Source organism: Electrona antarctica (genome assembly GCF_951216825.1).
Source record: "Electrona antarctica genome assembly, chromosome: 5".
NCBI classification, from domain to species: domain Eukaryota; kingdom Metazoa; phylum Chordata; class Actinopteri; order Myctophiformes; family Myctophidae; genus Electrona; species Electrona antarctica.
Window position 1 is genome coordinate 6,087,122 of NC_136810.1, and position 3,458 is coordinate 6,090,579.

General features: G+C 47.9%; 1 protein-coding gene across 1 annotated transcript; it reads right to left on the minus strand.

Annotated features, from left to right (window-relative positions):
- Nucleotides 1-437: 437 nt before the first annotated feature.
- On the minus strand, nt 438-2,097 carry LOC306923696 (potassium voltage-gated channel subfamily A member 1-like; the record flags this gene model as incomplete). Its single annotated transcript, XM_079501944.1, has 1 exon — nt 438-2,097. The coding sequence occupies exon 1, from the start codon at nt 1,908-1,910 to the stop codon at nt 438-440; it is 1,473 nt and encodes a 490-aa protein (XP_079358070.1). The 5' UTR covers nt 1,911-2,097.
- Nucleotides 2,098-3,458: the final 1,361 nt, after the last annotated feature.

The window sequence follows — 3,458 nt, forward strand, 5'->3', positions numbered from 1 at the left end:
TGCAGACTTTTCTGATGCGATGTGCAACTTGCGGAAATGTTCTCTGTAAATCCATGCATAACATTGTAGTTATCATCACGCGTGTCCTCTGATAAGTCATCGTGCATGGCTCTGCGTCTTCCGGTTGCGCCGCGTCATGTGCGTAATAGTTGATTTTTTTTTCTTTTTGTATTATTATTATTATTTTATTTTTCAGAACATGTATATAGGCCTAGTTGTAGGATCATAAGGATTAATTACTCTATTTACCTGTCATGTACTTTAACAGCTTTGTTTTTTCGATTTCCTTTCTATATAGCTGAGCATGGTTGCTGTTGTGGCCTAATGCCATGGAGCGCTTTGGGGAGGTAAATGGAAGCATTCCTAACTGATAGTCTAACTCCTCATAATATGACAGTCTCATAGAGATCCCATGTATTGGTGCCTAACTGGGGGGTCTACACATCTGTAAGCAGCTTGCTTTTATTTACACAGTTCTGGTTGGCTATAGTGCAGTTGCCAGTTCTGAGGTTTGCTTCTCTAAAATTGTCGATGCTATTGTTTATGTCTCCATCAATCTCCATGTACTCTGATTTGCTGACGGACGATGAACTACGGCGGCTAGAGTTGGTTTCAGAGGGAATGTTTGGGTCAACGTTGAGCAGCGCGGCCTGCTCCTCTCCCTCGGTCTCCCGGTGGTAGAAGTAATTGAAGTTGGACACGATGACAGGCACCGGGAGCGCAATCGTCAGCACACCGGCGATGGCGCACAGGGAGCCTACTATCTTGCCTCCTATAGTGACCGGGACCATGTCCCCATAGCCCACAGTTGTCATAGACACAACAGCCCACCAGAAAGCGTCGGGGATGCTGTGGAAATAGGACCCTTGCTCCTCGGCCTCGGCAAAGTACACGGCGCTGGAGAACAAGATGACACCGATGAACAGAAAGAAGATCAGCAATCCAAGCTCCCGCATGCTGGCTTTGAGGGTCTGCCCCAAAATCTGCAATCCCTTTGAGTGTCGTGACAGCTTGAAAATCCTGAAGACTCTGACCAGACGGATGACCCTGAGGATGGCCAGAGACGTCGCCTGCTCCCCCACCCCCTCTTTCTCCGGGTCTTCAGCCAACTCGGTGCCTAGTGTGATGAAGTAAGGGATGATGGCCACTATGTCGATAGTGTTCATCATATTCTTGAAGAAGGCCGGTTTACTAGGACATGCAAAAAAGCGTACTATCAACTCAAAGGAGAACCAGATTATACAGAGGGTCTCGATGATGAAGAATGGGTCTGTAAGGATGTTTGGCTTGTAATAAACAGTTCTGTTCCCAACTTGGATCATGCGACCAGCTGGGTCCTCTTTCAAATCCGGTAAAGTCTCTAAACAAAATATTACTATGGATATCAGAATGACCATCACAGAAACGATGGCAATCCCTCTCGCAGGGCCTGAACTCTCTGGGTGCTCGAAGAGGAGCCAGATCTGACGCTGGAACTCCTTCTCGGGCAGCGGCCGCTCTTCCTCTCTGACGAAGCCCTCATCCTCGCGAAACTTCTCCATCGCGTCCACTCCCAGCTCGTAAAACTTAATCTCTTCTGAAAACATATCCAGTGGGACATTCACGGGTCTCCTCAGGCGCCCCCCGGACTGGTAGTAATACAGGATAGCATCAAAGCTAGGGCGGTTTCTGTCAAAGAAATATTCATTTCGGAGGGGATCAAAGTATCGCATCCTCTTTTTCGGGTTGCCCAGCAGCGTCTCTGGGAACTGGGAGATAGTTTTCAGCTGCGTCTCGAACCGGAGACCGGCGATGTTGATGACCACCCGCTCGCAGCAGTCGTGGTCGTCATGGTCCGGGGGATAAGTGTCCTGCGGGTGTCCGGGCACGGCCGCCGTCTCGTCCATGTTATCTCCTGCTACTACAGTCATTCTGAAGGATGGTTCCGGTTAGTCTGATCAGGCAGGCATTCAGTTTTGATCAAATTTCCACTGTAGTGCTTCCCACTCCCCCTTAATGTGTTGTTGTGGTCCCCAGATATAGGGGGGTTGCTCGCTTTGCCTCAGTGCGGCTCCACTGCGGTTCTCGCTGACTCGACCATTGCTGTACGCCGCTGCATCTGCTACTGCTGCTGCCTCTGTCACCCAGTCAAGAGAGGAAGGGGGGGGGGAAAAGGGAAAAAAAGAATGGATCGAACAGCCGAGATATTTGCTAGCTCAGCGATTTCTGCCACATATTTATTTATTTATTTATTTACGTGTGTATTTGGCTTTTCTTGGCCCAACTAAGTGGAAGCAAGCTATATAGGAACATGTAATCCATTACCTGCCACCATGCCAGTGCTAATGACACTAGGCAGTTATTGATACTCTCATCAGTGTCAATTAGCCCATGTTGTGACGCATAAGATTTGAATCTGCGCTAAGCCAGTCATGGATCATGTCACCAAACGTATACAATAAGCATGTTGAAAACGATGACATGCTCATGCAGTCACACGTCTCAACAAAGGTATATAATAAGTGCAATATTAAACCTTCTCAGGTTATATATATAGGCTTACCTTGGGTTGACGTTGAAGGGTCCCGAGTGCGTCTTGTTCATTCCCGTGTAAAGTCATCCACCGACAGGGTCACCCGTGGTTGTCTTGTCATATGGCAATGGCATTAACACTTTACATCACACCCACAAGAAGAGAACAGCTGGAGGCTCTCAGTGCAGATCACATCATGTCCGAGACAATCAAACACACCGTTAAACTATTACTCCTAAGTTCTACAGCATCGAAATATCATTAGGCATAGTCAAGCCACAGATACAACTGTGACAATAAAGGGTAACAAAAGCTTAAATGAAAGGAAAGCGTGCAGCATCAGAGAGAGAGAGCCGCAGTGTGTGTTGTCGGTGCGGCGGCACCTCAGTGTGAATGCCTAGCCTCTCCTACCGCAGGAGAAATTCTTATGCTGCAATTCAGCGGGGAGATACATTAAGAGGCAATAAGCAGCCCTTGACATTTCCAGACATTACTGCATCAGCACAAATCCGCGGTTACGAGTATAGACGAGATGACGGGCAGAATGTGTTTCACTTCAGCTATAAGAGCATATCAGAGAGAGACCTGCGGGTCTAAACATGAGAAATACTAAGTTCACAGCATGCATTTATTTTCTTTCCCCCCCCATATCAATCATGATGTTGTGTATTTCACATGTAAAGTATAGCTACAGTGGTGTGTGGAGGTGATGGAGAAGAGAGGAGAGGAAAGGAGTGGAGGATGAAGAGAGGCGGGAGGGTGCAGGGGGGTGCGGTGGGGTGGGGGGGATTCGACGCAATGCAGACCGGCCGGCTGTACTAAAGCACGCTGCCAGAAGTTCTCTACACCACAAAAACAAGAGCACTTGTGTGCCAGCATTAGCGCAATATCTGATAAGAGCTAGGGGGAGCTTGGGATAAACTTTACAACGACTATAGTCATAATT